At 25.4% G+C, this 19,035-nt stretch overlaps 2 protein-coding genes across 2 annotated transcripts; one reads left to right on the top strand and one right to left on the bottom strand.

The window, feature by feature from the left end:
* Positions 1 to 802: 802 nt before the first annotated feature.
* On the bottom strand, positions 803 to 10,408 carry LOC107169939 (uncharacterized). The gene is made up of 10 exons (XM_015519908.2): positions 10,345 to 10,408; positions 9,236 to 9,386; positions 9,027 to 9,165; positions 8,764 to 8,920; positions 8,249 to 8,351; positions 8,106 to 8,190; positions 7,853 to 8,035; positions 7,561 to 7,791; positions 7,332 to 7,480; positions 803 to 1,067 (listed from the first exon to the last, which is right to left on the bottom strand). Exons 1-10 carry the CDS (start codon positions 10,406 to 10,408, stop codon positions 941 to 943), a joined length of 1,389 nt encoding a protein of 462 aa, XP_015375394.1. The 3' UTR covers positions 803 to 940.
* Positions 10,409 to 12,980: 2,572 nt separating this feature from the next.
* On the top strand, positions 12,981 to 18,985 carry Atg3 (Autophagy-related protein 3). The gene is made up of 7 exons (XM_015519918.2): positions 12,981 to 13,419; positions 13,692 to 13,880; positions 13,980 to 14,108; positions 14,929 to 15,123; positions 16,191 to 16,337; positions 16,687 to 16,814; positions 18,301 to 18,985. Exons 1-7 carry the CDS (start codon positions 13,348 to 13,350, stop codon positions 18,449 to 18,451), a joined length of 1,011 nt encoding a protein of 336 aa, XP_015375404.1. The 5' UTR covers positions 12,981 to 13,347; the 3' UTR covers positions 18,452 to 18,985.
* The last annotated feature ends 50 nt before the right edge of the window (positions 18,986 to 19,035 follow it).

Genomic DNA, 19,035 nt, shown 5'->3' on the forward strand with positions numbered 1-19,035 from the left:
AAAATTAATTTATTACAGAAGTTGTCAAAACTATTGAATAATATTGTAGCCTACATTATATGTATATTATACATAATCATATGTCATCTATGATGCATATGAATCAAAGTGATTTTGATATATTATGTCCAAAAATAGTACCTATCAAGTTTTCATATGGCATCAATTATATATTAATGAACCTAATAATTAAAAACTAAATCATTAAACAGTACCTAAGTTCATGTGCATTGCCCTTACAATATCTTAAAAGGTAGGTATCCACTATCCTAATAGATAATGATATTTGTTGACCTTGATAATTTAGTTACAGCAGATGAGCAGATTTATAGGAATTATCAATGTATATCACCTTCAAATCAGACCCTAAACAGTGAACACTGATATTATTTTATGGGTATAAGTTACACATTTTTATTTTTAACAAGGTGTATATTATTGTATTATGTTAGCCCTGGAAATTGCAACAAACATTAATATAAATAAAATGATTAAAACAGAAATTAATTGTACTTATGCCCTGTGTATTTACAGCAAATTTTACTCACTTATTTTTAACTTTTACACCACAAATACAAGTTTTTCAGCATATATTTACTTTGAACAGCTCTTGATGATTGGATAAGAATAGAATATGTTGATAGAAGCATTACACAACATATTTATCTTATTAACTTTTAAAGAAATAAAATACTTTTACATATTTTTGTTCAGGCCTTCAAGGACTATAATATATTTCTGTAATATTGATTGATATTTAAATTATATGAAGATTGAATACTTGTTTTAAAAAAGTGCTTAATTTAAAAATATTTAAAAACAACAAAATGTATTAAAACCCAGATTATCAATAAAAAAAGTTATGATAAACTTTAAATAATTTGTTTTTCTATAAACAATATAATAAGGCCTTAATAATTTGTTCTACAACATAAGTTTTTCAAAAGTCCAAATAATTAATGTTGGTCATATCCTGCCGTAATTTACTTAAATCATTTAATAGTGATCTTATTTGTTGTTTGTCTTGTTGCCATTCTTCTAATTTATCAGTTAATACGTTATGAATCCTGAAAAATATTGAAAAAAAAACAATATAATATAGGTATTTTTTTTTGTTCTTAATGTAAAAACTAAAATTAAATTATAAAAAAAACTTAAGGTTAATAAAATCTCTAATACATTGACTGCTATAGTGCTATGTGATTGCTTATGAGCAGATGACTATTTTACATACAATATGCCAGTGTTTTAATTTTAGTATTATGCATTGTGAAATAAATAAGTTTTTTTAATCGTTACATAATTTGTATTATAATATTTAATACATTTTTAAGTGTATAGTTAAGATTAAGAGGACGCCAAAAATCCAAACCTTAAAGTGTTGTCTGTTTTAAAAATTACATCTTAGCAAAAACTACTATGTACGGGACACCAACTGTATTCTCTCTGTGTTAATAGTATAGGATTACAAAAACTGAAAAAATTCCATAAAACATATAGGAAAAAACTTTATCCGTGCAACAGTTTTTTATTTTTTGATAACATTAATGTCATTAATACTTAAAGTCAAAGTTATCATCTTATATAAGTTTTATGTTTTTAGATGCTGAGCGGAGCAATGAATGTATTAATTTTACAATGTACTGTTTTTTTTTGCATATGTACACGATAGGTTGTCAAATAATACTTCGATTTTAACTTCAGCAGCTTATCTGGTTGAAAAGTGAATCTATTTGGTGTACTGGGGAGGTCAAATTTTGAATTTCACAGTATAGTTTTCAAAATTACCGGGAAAAAAAAAAAAATAAGAAAAAAAGGGAAATTTTATGCAAAATCAATTTTTGAGAAAGTCGAATTTTGATATGAGTGTAACTCTAAAACAAATTATCGTAGCCATTGAAATTTTCACTGAATGTTTATACTGGTATTTTCTATAGGTATTTGATAAAATTTTCAAAATATTTCAACAAAAATTCATAAGTTATTTAATATTTATAGATGTTTGAAATTATCCATTTTTTAAATTTTTTATTCTATAAATGTCAATGAAATTTTATTCATTGGGTCAAAAAACTTGAAAATTGAATACAAGGTTATTTATAAAGTTATAAGTTGATATAATAGCAATTATAAAATATTAAAAATACTTGTCACGTTTTTTTTTTTATAACCATTTGAAGTTCAAATTTGGCAAAATGTATTTAATTGAAAATTTGCAAATTCTTTGGTTGTTAAAAATGTATACAACGTTTAACTTTTATATCTAAGGATTAAAAACTTAAAACAATTGTTTTAAACTTTCAAAGGTTCCGCGTAAGTAGGTAATACTGCAGTAAAAAAAAAATCTAAAACCTATACTAACACTTTTGTTTTATAGTTATTTTATGTTCAAATTTGGATGAAATTATATATTAAATAACCAAAAATAACAATTTTAGTTATATTATTGTAGTTTAAAAATACTATTCATGGGAACTTAAAATTTCTAGAGTATTATTTATATTCTAAAAGTTATAGTTAATTTCGTTAATGACTTATATGTAAATTAATACTTGATAGTTGATAATAAATTGTATATAATAATAATATACGAATCCGATGGATGACTGATTTAGTCGGGTACATAATAAATTTAATTTAATTAATTAAGAATTTATTTTATAAGAACCTACATTTTTTTGTCGAAATAATAGCAATATATAATTAATATAGTATAAAACTATATTGCTCAGAATTGTTTTTCGTATACAATAATATTATAATTAAATTTGAATTCATTGAAATAATACCATCCATTACAGTAACCTACTGTACAGCAGAGCGACATCCACGACTTACCCGCTTTTTTTTGTTGACTTCAACTTATTAGATATTAGTATATTACCATAGACATTTATAAACATTTATATATTCTATTGGACAAGCAAGATTAAACGGCTTAGCTCTGATGAACATTCATCGAGACATTAAAATAAATACTGATGAAGTCATTAATGAGATGAGTACAAAATCTAGGCGGTTAAATTTTTGTTTGGAATAATTAAGTTGTTTTTAAGAATTATTTTTCTTTTGTATATTAAATATTTTAATAAAGGTTATAAATGTTTTTAGTTTAATTTTGTCATTTTATTTAAACAATAGTGAATAGTGTGTGGCTATTTAAATTAATTCTAATTGTAGAATGATACTCATTATGCATGAATGAACATATAATGTTTAACAATTTAACAACAGAGCAAAATTTACTTACCAGCTTTTTTAATTTAAGTATTAAATATTATTGGTTAATGCTATCAAAAAAGTAAAGATGTTTTATTTAAAATGTACTAAATTTTATAATTTTTTTTTCCACTGAGACTTTTTTCCGTTCCTATAAAAAAATTGTATGTACAGGTATACATACAAATATTTTTAAAATTGTATTCATATACATAAAGTATGAAAATATCAAAGAGGAGAGTTGTTCACTGAACCAATCCGTAAGTAAGTCACCGTAACATTTGATGCAAAATTCGAACCATAAATATTCATCATTAGTTCAACAAACAAAAAATTGTAAATAGGTTCAACAGCTGCTGCATATATATACTTTTACATTCTGACAGAGGCGCCCGCTTAAAATCAACTCAGTGCCCAGTGGGTGAAAAATTAAATGCATTTTATATATTCATATTATTATGTATTTGGCTATACATCTACGTAATAAACATAACTCCAAATGGGACGCCTGTATAAATCTGGAATTTAAATACCTGGTACACACAATTATGGACAATACAAATATGGATAGAACATATTGGACTACACAAATCTGGAATGTACAAATCAGGAACTCCAAATTTAAAAACCTGGAATGTACAAATCTGGAATGTACGAATCAGGAATGTACAAATCAGGAACTCCAGATTTAAAAACCTGGAATGTACAAATCTGGATTTTAAAAATTTTTAAAACTGAACTACACAAATCTGGAATGTACGAATCATGAATGTACAAATCAGGAACTCCAAATTTAAAAACCTGGATGTATCTGGATTTAACCCAAATTGTACAATGAACTCAAATTTTCTCTTGTGAAGGTTTAGCATACTCAATTTTGGATTTCGGTTTCAACGGTTTCAAGCCAATAGGCTAATTTATTACCACATTTTTGTTTCTAATCATATCTGAACTAAACATTATAGGTAATTGACAACGAAAGTGGTTTTTATACAAAATATGTATTTACGCCCAAATAAAAAAAATCGTTTTCATTTTTATCCGCTTTATACCCTTTGGTGTTTGATTTTGAAAAAAGCGGTGAAAGACGTTTCATTATTTGTATTACAAAGTGTGTATACCAAAATTAAAAAATATTGGTAGTAAAGCCTTTTTTGTTTTATCCACATAACTCTTTTTAACCCCCTTGGGGGTTGAATGTTTCAAAATCCGTTCTTTGAGGATATTTCCTACCTACACACTACCATATACCTATCAAACTTCAGCTTATAGGGCAAGTAGTTCTCAAGATTTCATATTTAATCGAAATATTTTGCCCCTTTTTACCACTTTTAACCATTTTAAACCCACCTAAGATTCAAATTTTTGGGAAAATACCAGTTTAAAAAAAATCCTACCATGAAATAACGTTTTCTCTCCCTCACCAAGAAAAAAATATCAGTGAAGTAGGTAATGAAGAAGCATGTTAAATCAACAAAAAATCGGTGTGATTTTGATGGCTGTAACCTGATTGAGCACAGTTTCCCTTTTTCACTACCCAATTGTGGGTTGACAATGCGAAATGTACTTTTTGCGTTCTACATATTTTTCAGAGGAGGTCATTTTCTACTGTGCATTCAATAATTGAGATTGTATTAGACTGTATTCAAAAGTATTTTAACATGTATTTTTCTTACTTAAATACAGCTTATCACATTTTTAATTGGATCAAAACGTACTATTTGCACCAAATAGTACATTTTGCTTTAACACAAATAGTATGTTTTGATCAAATTTTTTACAAAACGTTCTATTCACATAAATTAAATTTTATAATGTATAATATTTAATATCATTTTAAGTTAAAAAGTTAAAATACTTTGACACAACTAAGTTTAATATTATACTTCACTAATATTTGTTCAATTAAATGTCTTTAAATTAAGGAATAATAATATAATACACAGGAAACTGGTAGTATCTATTAATTATATAGGTGAAAGGAATACAATATGTTAGGTATAATATTTATTAATATAAAACTTGTTAATAGCTATATAATAATTAGTAATTATTTTTATGTCATTAGTACATCAATGTGGATAACTATTAATATTCCAGATATTATATACAAAAAATATCTATAAATAAATAGGTTAGAAAACAATAATAATTGTAGAGGCATAAACACTACCTTATTTCTAATTTCTAGCAATATTAACAATTTTGCTGCTCTGCCAATTAGGTCATTTATAAAATAACTAAAGCTTGTAGGTAATGTATATAATTATTATAATTTATACTTTAACTAGTTATTTTATACATTCCCTGGCATCACATCGTTAATGTGTCAAATTGTAAATAACAAAATATCATAATAAATAAATATAGTTCTAATATTTTCAACAATTTAATATAACATATTAAATCAGATTAGAACCCACCTACACATTATAATCACAAGAGTGTTAAAACAACTACTATACTCTCGATCCTAGTTCACAGTAAGTTCAGAAAATTTGTTAGCTGTAGAAACTGTTCCAAATGAAAGTAATGCATTAAGATCTGCGGCAACTGCGCAGTCACTGGGAACTGGTCAGGGTTTTTTTAAGTGCACTAGTAGTGTAATAATTACATAATGTATTTTATAAGGATGTCGAATTGAAATTGTATAGAATAACTAGATATTCTATGAAATAAATAGTTAAAGTAAAATGTTCATGTATTATTTCATACTCTAACTAACATTCGTAGGTAATTCATGAAGTACCCCTAGTTATTTCATTAAATATCGGAATTCAACACTTTAGCTGTAACATAAATGTATATATCTATATTATATAATTATCTAAGATTATTACCACAGAACTAAAAACCTAACCGTCCTAACCTAAATATTATCATAGTATAGATGTGTCATGTGTGTATTTATGTAAACATGCATTATTAATTATTACGATGACCCTTGTAGCTCTAAAAAATCTTGAAAATCACTAAAGCAAAATAGAGTTAAAAATAAAAATTTTGAAATGAATATTTATGAAAAAAAAAAAAAATTACAATAAGTATTGAATTATTTTAATTTATGGGATTCAGAACCTTCTACAAATTAATGTTTCAACTTCAAAAACTTAATTGACAAAAAATTTAGTTTCAAATTTTAAATGATTAACACACATTTTCACCTTGGAAGTTGAATTGAATAATAAGGTGTTTTTAATATTACTTTGGTTCATTGGTTGTATAAATAAACAAATAAAAATGTTGATGAAACAATAAATTATTTTGAATACGCATCAAAAAGTACAAAATGGGAGACATATGACATAAAAACTAAAATAACTCAAAATATGCGTTTATATGCAAATAAAATTTCAAAACTATAGCTTCGTGGAAACATGAAACAACGGTATTTTTATGACTGCTGTGCACAGTGTGCACAAAAAAAATGCAAATGCTACAAGTACTCTGCTCTATTTATTACATATTATAACAATAATGTAATATATATTGTCTGTAATTAGAATATTTCCGAAGTACCTTTGAAAGAATTTAAGTACCATTAAATGATTTTACTTGTGAAATTTGGAGTTCCTAATTTGTACATTCCAGATTTGTGTAGTTCAGTTTTAAAAATTTTTAAAATCCAGATTTGTACATTCCAGGTTTGTAAATTTGGAGTTCCTGATTTGTACATTCCAGATTTGTGCAGTCCAAATATGTTCTATCCATATTTGTATTGTCCAGAATTGTGTGGTCCAGGTATTTAAATTCCAGATTTATACGGGCCAACTCCAAATGTAATACGAAAAAATTTATAATACAAGTATACAAATTATAATACAATTTTAAACATATAGGTATTATTCATAATATATTAATATGCATGAAATATGAATCAAATAGTATTATAGAAATGATAAACGTTTGACATTTAGTCCAAAATACACTATACAGACAAACGGTGTGTCAGTGGATGAGTATGTTCAGGTACAATGGCACCCACTGGCCCCTATCTACGAGCGCCTCTGCATTTTTATACCTACTATATTCTATATGTAGACGCGACAGTATTGCGTGGAAGTCAATATTATGTTAATTTTTAAAATATCAAAAATATTTTAATTATTTACTTTTGTTTATTGTTAAATAAATGCTTATTGATTTTAGTTTCGTGAAATTTGGTGTACATTTGGTTAATTTTTTTTACAGATGCTATCCATCGCTCTTTGAAGAACACACGAGACTTATTAGCTTCTTCAATTTTATACTCTAAATTTGCCTAAAAATTATACTTATTTATACTATTTAAAAAATATATAAAAAATTATCTTTATAACTTATATAATTTGATAAACATACAATTTTTTTTTCTAATTCTTGTACTTGAAAGCCACAATTGGTATCGATATCATATTTCAACGCTTCATTTTCTTTTCTTAATAAAATATTAAGTTTTTCTGATGTATGCAAATTAGCCTCCACTTCAGAAAATTTATTATTCAACTCATTAATTGTTTGCGTATTTGAAAATTGCATATTTTGAACTAAATCAATGTATTTATTTTCCATATTATCTTTTTGGCTTGTGAACTACAAAACCTCAATTAACTTTATTTAAAAAAAATTAAAAATATGAAATCAATTATCATACTTCTAATTCTTTGGCTGTAACTATAGTATCCCTTTCTTTTAACATATCAGACTTTTTTTCCAAATCTTTAGCTAATTCTTTACACTTTAACATAGCGTTGGTTAATTTCTCTTCGGATTGTTTTCTATTATCTGACCATTTATCATTAAAATCTTTTAATAGTTGTTCTTCTTTTGTTTTCATCTGTGTAAATTAAACAAAATAAAATACATTGTAATGTAAATATAATGGACCATATCAATAAAATAATAACCTTTTCATTAAATAATAGCATTTGTTTGTCTTTCCAGTCTTCTAATTCTTCAATTAATTTTTGTTGAATATTCGTGAATATCTTTCTAAAGCAAAATATTATATAATAATTTATATATCTTGATAATTATATTTAAAACTTACTGGGGATTATCATTTTCTGGTAAACTTATTTGTTCTGAGGGGATATTAACAGATTTTGGTAAAACTAATTCAACGTTTTTATCATGATATTTAATTTCTTCTTCTGAAAAAAAAATAAATAATAAAGATATAATGGCATTTAATATATTAATACTGATAAAATTAATTTATTGTATTTGTGAATTAGGTATAGATAGATGTTGTAATGCCAGACCATTTTTTAAACGGTGTTAAATATCAATATTTTATAATATATTAAATCTATGTAAGCATTTACTTATCATTATAGTTAAATACTATAGTAGTATTACCGACAAAGAAAAGTTCTCCTCTACAGTGTTACGATACCGGCACAAAAAAAAATGTTATAATAGGAGTAGTGATGATAAGTTTCTACTTATACGGATATTTGGAATGTCTAGAATTTTGTTGTAATATTATTTTAAAATGCTATATATGACAATAACTGTCAAACAATAAATATAATTTTTTGTTTTTAAATTGATAGTTGGTACCTTTTTTTAAATTCTCTTTAATTTTTGGATTTAAATTTTTATTTTTTTCTGTAAATTTGTCAACAGATTTAACATTGTTATCTTCAATTCGCAATGATAAATTTAAATGATAACTACCAGTTTTTGATCCTATTAATTTGTATGATTTATTTTCAATCTAAAATTCAAAAATTAATTTTAAAACTATAGGTATTTAATGAGCAACAAATTATTAAATAATAATATATGCTCATGTATGGAAATCTGAAATAACTATTACTTACTCGATCATTGGAAGTTGGATTAATAGTTTGTGCCCCTTTCAGTTTTAATAATAGATAACCAAGCATTTTATTTGAACTAGATTTGTTTATTGGAACATTATAACATTCAATTTTTATCGATGTATTAGACATTTTTGACCTAAAGTAATATCAAAAAATATTAATTTATTAGTAAGAATTATGTAGGCAAATCAATAAATAATTTTTACTTTTTCAAAGTAGCATTATTCATGTACCATATAATATCTGAGGTAATTTTCAATACATTTTGATTTATTGGAATTTCTGGTGTTATATTTTTTTTATTCAAGAACGTTGCATGTATTACAATAGATCCTTTAAGCAAACCGAATCCATAAGCTTAAAAATAAAATTGTACATACATAATTACATAGATATAATAATAAATATGAGTAATTGATGTTTATTATTTATATTAATAATTTTTTTAAATATCTTATGATAAATTTCTTTCAGATTTCTTGTTCATAAATTAAATTATTACATTAAAAAAATTATTAACTAAAATATGTTAATAAATTTCAATGATTGTTATATGTCAGTAGTTATTAACTTTTTGTAGAACACAGACTCCTGGTAAAAGGTTTTTAGAAATTGTGGACCCCTACCAATTTTTTGTCTAATAACTGTTTTTTTTATAAAACATTGTATGCTATCATAAAAATATAATTATTATTTTATATTACGAGTTATAGGAAGTAGGCATAGGTTTATCTCTTACAATATAAGATATATTTTATATGAAAAAATAAATAAAATAATAATAATAATCCCAAAATACTGTGATAATGCACTCATATCACGTAGGTATTGACTTGTGTTAAGTGTTAAAGCTGCCTTGGACCACAGGTTCAAAACTGTTGCAATATGTTATAAACAGACTATCAGAATAAATAAACTCTTTTATTAAATCAACAATTATGTAATAATATATATCTTGGTAAGATGACTTATATATTAATAATAATAATATTAATTAAATAGTTTTATAGTTATGTCATATTATAATTTATTAACTTCATGGTTTTTAGAAATTTACGTTACCGCATATTTCAGTGTTAGTAGTTTCCATAACAACAAAATAACATAATGTTTCAGCTCATATTTATTTTTTCTAATTACCACATATTATTTTTACAAATTTATTAATTATTTATCATTTTTTTTAATCTGTAGGCTGTAATATTATTTATAGTAATAATAGTTGAGTGAAATCAAGTTTCAAGTAATAATAATATACAATTCAGTTTGTTATACTCCATAATATGATTTAGAATTTATATTTCAATGTTTAAACCTGATGTTATTTGTAAAGTTATCGTTTTATCCATGCAATTCAAACTTTGAAGTTGATTATCCATATTTAATTCTGTTGTTTCAGAATATTATAGCTATTAATAAATTAATTGAATTATATTTATTTAAACATTACATTCTAGATTGTAAATATCATACAGTAAAATTAAATGTTTATATCACTAGGAAATACAGAATTTATTATTGTTAATATCAATACCTACATGATAGATAATGCATCAACTTTGAATAAACAATACATTATATTATTAGTGGCCACAATGTTAAATTACAATTTTTTTATTTAATTCAGTATTTATATTTCAAAAACACATTAATTTTTTTACAACTCATTTATAGGTCAGGTACTTGGTGCAAGAAGACATTTTTTAAATTAATAGTGATTTATAAAATTATAATGCTTCTTATTTGTTCCAACTAATATAGTGCTTATAAAATTAATTGGCAACATGATTTTCTACATAAGAAATCCTGAAATTAAAAATGTCTATTTCATGTAGCTAATGCTAAAGCCAGTGTCAAATGTATGGAATAAAAACAGGCAGCTGCATAGAGAGGTAATGAAATTTCTTTATGGATAAGAAACGTTTATTTTTGGTTGCTCAACAAATTCTTTTATAAACACAAATACTAAGCATACTAAATTGTTTTTACAAATTAGTATTATTCAATGCTATTTAATTACCTATGATAATATTGCTTATCTACCTAATGAAGTATTGCATTTTATTTATAAAACATAAATAATGTTATTATTTACATAAAATTAATACCTAAATAAACATTTATGAGTTTAAATCTATTTACCTTAGACCACACCACGAACTTCAAGGAATGTCCAGCATTCAACCTGTCAAAGCCCTAATCTCTATACTCAACCCAGAAACAAATCATATGCAGAAGCCACCAACAGTTAAAATATGAATATTGACCAAATCTCTTACGTCTTACCTATACCTTTTCAATCTTTATAACAAATCTTATTAGTCAATTAATTTCACTTCTTTCTTCAGTTCTAAATGCATTAATCGCAAAAGGCATTATCTCTCCATAATTTATTACCATCGCACAATAAGGCAGGATTGGACAAATTCGGCCAACCGAGTTTTTGTGCTTTATCAACTCGCATTTACAAACTTAATATCAATAACACCTGCAACCATATACTATGGTCTATGCAAGCCCAACACTTATAAACTCCATTTTTTAAACTTTATACTCTTAATACATTTTTAGTCAGCATTTCAGCAACCTCATAACTTTTATCGCAAGGGTACTCTGTAAAGAGGAACGGGCCAACGAACTCGCGGACCCTAGTTAGTTGAGGTTGCAGCCTGAAGGCCACATAGACATAGCTGACGTCTCAGGTCAGTAAGGTGTATACCTATACTCAGAAAATCAGAAGCAACTTCAAACCTGTAGGGCCCTCTATTAATGGAGGTTGTCATAGGGCTAACAACCCTACACGGAAAAACACATCGTTACGACTCAACTAAAATCGCCTCGGATGAAATATTATGTGGAGCTAAAGGACTTCTCGATGGGAACCTGGAATAGTGGAATGTAAGATCGTTGTATAGGGCCGGACATTTGACGACAATGATATCGATTCTTGAACGATATGAACTGAATATAGCTGCGATTCAAGAAACTAGATGGCCAGGCCGCAGTGGCGCCGAACACTATGTTAAGGTCGGGCCATGGCCCGACATATTTTGAAAATTTAAGATAGGGCCGCTTCATATTGATCATTTTCTTCAACGCGGCATGCCATTTTTTCCCATATTAAGATGTTGGGCCTCTTGAAATATTTTTCGCCCTACTAGATTTTTAGGACTTCGACGCCACTGGGCCAGGGCAAGGAAACCTAAAAACAAATAATTGGACCTACTTTTACAGTGGTGGACTGGATCATCAAGCAGGGATTGGATTTGTTATAAGCGACAACTTCTACCTAAACGCGTCGAAGCAATCAATGATGGAATATGCTATCTAGAATTAAAGTAATTTTACTATGGCAAATAATAAGCAGAAATTATTTTACAAGTATTAATATTTAATTATAAGAGCACAGAAAAATGTAATTATTTATAATAAACGTGTGCATCGGCCTTTACAGTTTATTTGATATTTTATAATTTTATATTCTTAAAATAAATTTGTTCTCGTAATATTAATATAATATTATTATATACAATTAATTCATGGTTTTTATATTGAAGTGAGGGCCGCATCAAAATCTACAAGGGGCCGCGGGTTGGACACCCCTGGATTAAGATATAGATATAAATGAAGATTGTAGATTTAGATATAGATTCTAATGATTTTATATCATCATTTATTATTGTTCAATGTCAGTTGGTCACGATTAATGATACTATTATTTTATTATGAAGTTATGCCGTGTTGTGCACTGAAATCTATCACGCGCAAGATGCAATATTATCCGTTTATCTTTAATTGTGTCTGCGAGTAGTAATTAGTTACACAATATTCTGTCGTTATTACAATTATTTTTTCAGGGTCATTGAACTTTTATTGCGTAAAACGTATTTTAAATATTATTCCTTATCAGTTATAACACACACACACACATGACACATACTATCAGTTATCACATAATATTATTTATTAATCGCATTACAAAAGTTTTCGCAATATTTGATGTACTGTTTCGCATCTATCTAATATTATAATTACTACGTATTTTATATAAAGGATCCACTGACCAACTGCCGAATTATCGAACAATAGCATTACGCATTTTTGTAGAGATTCATTGAATTGTATGTTTCCGTTCGTTTATTGTTAATTGTTTGCGTTTCTGTGTAGTGTATCAGTTATCACAATAATTTACGTATTTGTTTACCCCGAGCAATTTTTTTTTGGCGACTTGAATCAAACTGGTTAATTTCAATCTCATACTCAGCACATATGTACATCTAGTCATCAAATTGAAAGTTGTATCCGCACAAATACTACCATGCAAAACGTTATCAACAGCGTGAAGGGCACTGCGTTAGGGTTTGCCGGATTTTTGACTCCAGTCTTGAAGGTATTTACTATTTTTTCGTGTAATTATAGATGTTTCGATGGACTTAAATAAATATTTTAATGGAATCATGCCTTGCTTCCAAATTTTAATTTTTGTCATGTTTTCTTGAATGAGTGATATACAAAAAGCATAATAATATAACATCTCTACTGAGTGCACTATGGTTAAGTATTTACTGAGAAATTTGTAATAGTTACAACGTTTAAAGTATATCGCGCCAATGACTGTTGAAATTTATATTTATTCTGTATGTTTATCTGTGTATTTAATAGGAATCAAAATTTAAAGAAACTGGTGTAGTGACTCCACATGAGTTTATTATTGCTGGTGACCACTTGGTTCATACATGTCCAACATGGGAATGGGCTTGTGGTGATGAGTGCAAGACTAAATCTTATTTACCAAAAAACAAACAATATTTAATTACAAGAAATGTTCCATGTGTACGCCGATGTAAACAAGTAAATAATTTGATATGACTGACTTCAAAATAAATATAATATTATGTTATTATACCTGAGTTAATACCTAATTAGATTATAAAAACAATTTTCTTTTAGATTGAGAACTGCGAAGTTCAAGAAAATATTGTGGAATCTGAAGATGGAAATGAAGGATGGGTTGAGACACATCATTTTGATTGTGTACTCTCATCTTTGAGTGAAAAAATATCTGAAATATCATTAGAAGTATATATGACTAAAACTTAAAATAATTTAGTATTCAAATAAGTAGATGGTAACTCAAAAATATTTTTTAAACACAAAATCATGATGAAGTCATAAAAGTTCCTAATAACAATAACTATCAGGACTTTTGTTATTGTATTCTTTTTGGTATTAATATGCTTAGTGTTAAATAAGTAGAATTTAAGTAATTCATGTATTGATGATCGAAAGATTTGCTTATATGAATTTCCTTAACATCATACACTAAGTTTTACTTTTTAGTAGCCATAGTATTTATAATTCTTTAAAGTGTTTTACTACCCATGAGATTTCAATATTTCTGAATAGGTCCAATTTATTAAATAATAATTGAGAGTTTTTGCTAGTCGATTCTTTAAGAGTATATTTCCTTACATATATTCACACTATTTATTGTTGTTGGATTAATAAACTTTTAAGGTTTTAGTGCATTAGCAACACCTCTGTTCAAATTACTAGTTTTAGTACAATCTTGTGTGATTTATAATAATTTAAACTCTAAATACAAAGCCGCATTAATCATTATTAATTTATTTACATTTAAATTCCATCCCAAATGCTAATTAAAAGTTAATTCCAAATAAAAAATATCTGTGACCATGATGTTTTTAGTTTTATATTATTGCACATGTTATTATTATAACAAAAATATATTTTTAATCAAAGCTAAGTTTTTCTTCTAATATTAATCAAGAAGTTCATAAATATGGTTTAATCAACTGTTTAATTTAATACAAAATATTTTTATTTTTTTATTAAATAAATGCTCTACTTTGTAATTTTAATATTTGAATGTTTGTAGGTAAACCTGAACAATGTAAATGTTACAAGTCTTAACAAGGATAATAATGCTTTAAACAGTGCAACTAATGAAAACTTAAATGTAAGAAATATTAATGATTGTACGGATGATAATGATGACGAAAATGACGAGGAAGAAGGCGATGCTGTAGATATGGATGCATTTGTAGAAAGTGGTTTGCTTGAAGACGATTCGGTTAGTTTTTTTCATACATGATAATATCTATTCTTAAAGTTTTCTTTTGGTTGTAGGGTTGGGATATTTTTAATCTTATAAACTCTTAAATATGCATGCAAATATGGCTAAAAAATAAAACCTTTAAAATATTCAAATATGACATTATAAAATAAAAATAAAATTTATTTAAATTATGAGAATTTCTTCTAGGTTGTAAGACAAGAACTAACAACTATTTTCATATCAAATAAGTTAAAAAAATTTGGTTAAACATGGATACATATTGAAATTTTCTAATTTAAGTTTTTCTATTGAAAATTTATTTGATTCACTATTCTTTTTATAGTATGTAAATACAGTTGACTCTCATTAGTTCAAAAGTTAAATCATACGAAACCTAACCTTTGGTAATTCTAAGTAAATGTTCAGTCCCTTGAAAATCATGCGATAATTCGAATAAAAATAATGCATTTAGTATACGTCTTGGTGTTTCTAAATTACATTTTGGAAAAACTAATCACTAACACGTGACAATTTAAAGTATCTTCCATTCAACGCTCAGTAATTCAAAGTATATTTTATTGTAAGAAAATATGAAAAAGTGAAACTAAATTCGATGAAGTAGAAAACCATTACAGATTTCTTCAAACTTTTTAATCATACCTTTTAATTTGCATTAAGTACATAAAGCCAATGAGTAGGTTCCAAAATTCCCAAAATAATGTGGGAAAATGAAAATGAAATTACAAATAGTTAATTGCAATGTTTTATCTAAATGTGCAAATATGTATAGAATAAAATGAAAATATAATAATAAATACTAATATTAGTATAATAGTATATTATACCATGTGATTCTTTTATCGAACAACACTCATTACTTCAACAACTTCTATTGTTTGCTTATACATTTTGCTATTATAAATTACACTTTGAGTTGAAAAAGAATTTAAATTCTGAAATAAATTATTTTAGAATTGTAAATTATGAATTATAATTTAATTTTCAAATGGTTAGGTAACTGTTTTGATTGATTTAAAAAAGAAAATATGAAGTTGAATTTTGCAACTGCTTTGTCTTTATAGGTGACTATTTATCCAAAACATACAAAAAATAAAAAGTTATCAAACTCATCGGTTGATGAAATATTAAAAACCAGAACATACGATTTACATATTACTTATGACAAATTCTACCAAACTCCAAGACTGTGGCTTTATGGTTATAATGAAGTAAGTATTTTAAAATTGTATTTTATTCAAAATAAAACTGAGTTGTTTTTAAAACTTTTTAAATTTTCTGTGAAATTGTTATGTTTTTATAAAATTAAATTAACACCATTTCATTTTTGTTAACATAGTCTATGTTTAAGTATAATTTTTATATTATAAGGTTCATATTAGGATTTAAAAAATGTCAGTCTTAACACAATATAACATGTAGTGCCAATACTGTCTAAATTTAAATAATTGGATAATTATTAAGTTGTATTTCCACTAAAATATTCTAAAATATTTTCGTCTTCATTATACAACTAGTTTTCCTTGTTTTATAATAAAAATAATTGTTTATGAATTCTAGAATCAAGGACCATTAAGTGTTGAAGAAATGTATGAAGATGTAAGTCAAGATTATGCAAAGAAAACTGTTACCATGGAATCACACCCACATGTTCCAGGTCCTTCTATGGCTTCAATACATCCCTGCAAGTATGTAAATTTTTAATTGAGCTAGGTTTTCATAATAAGGAAGGTATTGTCTTTTTATTTGTTTGATTATTATTCATTTTTATTTTTTCATATTAATATCCATAACATCTAGTTCTATATAACTATATTTGCCCGATAGACAATTTAGCGTGATATGCTTTGGTCATGCTTTTAATGTGCTACCAGCATACTGACTTGACAAAATTGACAAAATAAAATGAATGCTTAATAGTATTTATGATCAAGAATTATAAAAATAATAAAAATTTTGTTGTTAATGAAATTGAAAAGAGGCATTGTAAAAATCAGATACACCTATGAAAAATTATTTCACTTACAAATAAGTTGTTTATAATTTCTTTTTTTATATTATTATTATTATTTAACAAATACTGTAAATCCCAACAATGTTTTTACATTATAAATATTGAAGGAGACTACATTAATATCAATGATTTATCCAGATTTTTTAAAGCTTTTGGGGTCCACATCATAATCAGAGAAACCTTAAAAAAAGAATGAATAAATAAAAAAGGTTCAAATTATTTTAGGTTCACAATTTATACATTACCTATAAAACTGTAAGATATCACAATTTTGGTTATCATAACAAAATAAATAAAACCTCTAAACTTTATAAATTTAAAACTTTTTTTATAATTTTATTTATGTTATGTTATTTTAAATATCTCAATAAAATATAAATGAATGCTAAATAAAAAAAAAATATGATGATTATTATCTGCATATTAGCATAACATTTTTATTCACAATACCTATATATTAGTATATTACAAATAGTAGCATATGTAGAAAATATTAAATGAGTATGTATATGCAATGGTAATAGGATCATATATTATCAACTTTTTCATAATACAATGTTTATGTTAAGTAATAACTATTAAGTGTAAATGATATTATAGTGGAATCATGATTTGAAATTGTTAGATACTGGCCAACTTAAAAAAATTTAAATTATAATACACTTGTGTCTGACACTAACCATTCGATAAAATGTTTTAAATGAATTTGATGAAAATTACATTTACATAATAATATAATACAGTGAAACATCTGTTTATGGACACCTCTAGTTGGCAGACATTTCTAAATACCACTGCATTAATATACATATAATGATATCTCTTTTAGTTCTTTTAGTGGACACGGGGCAGAGTTTAATTTTCCTATGGTGACCTCAGAGATTTTTCTATTGTGTACCTATCATTAAAATTGGATTTCATGAATTAATGATAATATCAATTAGAACATTTTTATTTCTTCTGATAAATACATCATTGAATTTAGATAATTAATATTTTGGACCACTGAATTTGGAGTGAAAAATCCATCATGGTATCTTCCCTGTAGACATGTACATATGCATAAAATAACAATTAATATTGATTTGAAAGTATAATTTAAACACAATTATTACATAAAGTTTTTTAGCAAATAAATAATGATTTTTAAATATTTACAGGCATGCAGATATTATGAAAAAGCTAATCCAAATGGTGACTGACGGTGGGGGAGATTTAGGAGTACACATGTACTTAATTATATTTTTGAAATTTGTTCAATCAGTCATACCGACTATAGATTATGATTACACTCAAAATATTAATTTATAGTTAGAGTTAAGTTGTTCAATTAATATGATTCTATGAAACTATCAGAGTATAAAATTTATTTTAAATCAAAATTAATTCTATACAAACAATTAATTGATAATTGATCCAATTAAAATTAATAAGCCATCATTATTTAAGTTACTAATTTATATTAATAAGAAGAAATATAAATTCAAATTTTTAGCAAAAAAATTTATTTTAATTGGAAAGTTTTTATTAGCAATAAAAAACAGTAAAAGAAAACATTTTTACTAATGTATTTATTACTTTTACTTTAAAGGTGAAAATATTATTTGTACTTATTTTTAAATTGATAATTTATGAGATTTCAATTTATGTAAAAGATATTTACTATGACATAATATGTATTTAATTTTTTTTCGGTTGACTTTTTAATTAAAATTACAAATTATTTAAAATATTTCTATAAAATCCTTGTTGTTATGTTTTTTTTAAGTTTTCATTGTTGAAATAAATGCCATTTGTTTATAGTCTATTTTTAATCTATTGTTGATTATAAAATATAATAACACATATTTTGTTTATATTAATTTTATCTTAGTCAATGTTGGCCTAGCCAAACA

This window comes from Diuraphis noxia, unplaced genomic scaffold, assembly GCF_037042655.1.
Source record: "Diuraphis noxia isolate RWA-SAM2 unplaced genomic scaffold, SU_Dnox_SAM2 contig0001, whole genome shotgun sequence".
Taxonomy (NCBI): Eukaryota; Metazoa; Arthropoda; class Insecta; order Hemiptera; family Aphididae; genus Diuraphis; species Diuraphis noxia.